At 43.9% G+C, this 1098-nt stretch overlaps 1 protein-coding gene across 1 annotated transcript; it reads left to right on the top strand.

The window, feature by feature from the left end:
* Positions 1–107: 107 nt before the first annotated feature.
* Positions 108–440, top strand: TEOVI_000328900 (uncharacterized protein; the record flags this gene model as incomplete). Its single annotated transcript, XM_067226219.1, has 1 exon — positions 108–440. The coding sequence occupies one exon, from the start codon at positions 108–110 to the stop codon at positions 438–440; it is 333 nt and encodes a 110-aa protein (XP_067082320.1).
* Positions 441–1098: the final 658 nt, after the last annotated feature.

Below are 1098 nucleotides of genomic sequence, written 5' to 3'. Positions count from 1 at the left end.
TGTGTGTGCATTGCTTATTTTGTATTGAAGTGGTTGAGCCGAAGATATGTGTGCTTCAACGTCTCAAATCCGCAGTAGATAATTATGTTTATTCTCTTTCTTCTGCTATGGCTGGGCCATCGGTGTTTAGGTTAGGGAACATGCTATGTCGCACGAAATCTGTTTGGTGTGGCATCTTGTGCGTTTTTTTCATTACTTCGATTGGTGCTGTGACGTATTGTTGGAATCGTGGGTTGTGCAAGTCGAGCCCACAACCTTATTGTGAGTCAGGTCTCTTTGGGTCCCTTTGTCTCTGCGCATTTGCTGTTTTTGCGTTCGCATCGGTGTTTTGCTCTGTGTTGGCAGGGTGGCGGGCGTGGCAGCAGCAAGACGTACGGGACTGTTTTTTTAGCCTTTTTTCATGTTTCCAGTGTAGGGATTACTCCGCACCCTTCGGGTAGTGGGTCCTGCTGCCTACGTTGTTGTGTTTCTTCGCCGGAGTCGTAGCTGCTGTGGCATTTCCGCCTGGATGCGCTTCGCTATCCTTTGCTATTGCTAAGGTTTTGGTGTATGAGCTTTTTTTGTTGGTTGTTGGAACTGCTGCCCTTCCTGGCTTTTTGTTTATTTTGGGGCTCTTTATCTGCTTTTATTCGTGTTGGGATGCCTTTGTTTAGTGTTTGGGTTTGTGGGTTACCTTTGCAGATGCCGGTTGGTATAGTATTTGCTCTCAGTTGGTTTACTTTTTACTTATATGTTGTCTGGATCCCGCTGATAATTTTTTTAAAACTTTCAGGTAAGTTGGGTGTTTCTGTGACCTTTTCGCTGTGGTGGAATGCACTCCTACGTTATGAAGATATACCTGCAATTACTATCTGACTTACCCTTTCTGGGTAAAGGCTTCTTTCTTTTTTTGTTGAAATTTCTAGGAGTCACTACTCTTTGTCCTGACTTTATTTTCATGCTGCGGTACAGCTGTTGTTTCCCTTGCTGAATGGTGTTATCTTTGTGTTTCTTTGTTGTTGTTTTTGCTAGTCATGTCACCGCCACCAGCTTTAGTAGGTTTTTTTGGTTTTGTTTTTGGCTTCTGGTTTTTTGTCTTGAAGCAGCCGCCTTTGCAAC

Source organism: Trypanosoma equiperdum (assembly GCF_001457755.1).
Source record: "Trypanosoma equiperdum strain OVI genome assembly, contig: ctg_706, whole genome shotgun sequence".
In the NCBI taxonomy this organism is placed as follows: Eukaryota; Euglenozoa; class Kinetoplastea; order Trypanosomatida; family Trypanosomatidae; genus Trypanosoma; species Trypanosoma equiperdum.
Note: the sequence above shows the minus strand (reverse complement) of the source record. Positions and strands in the feature narration are given on the sequence as shown.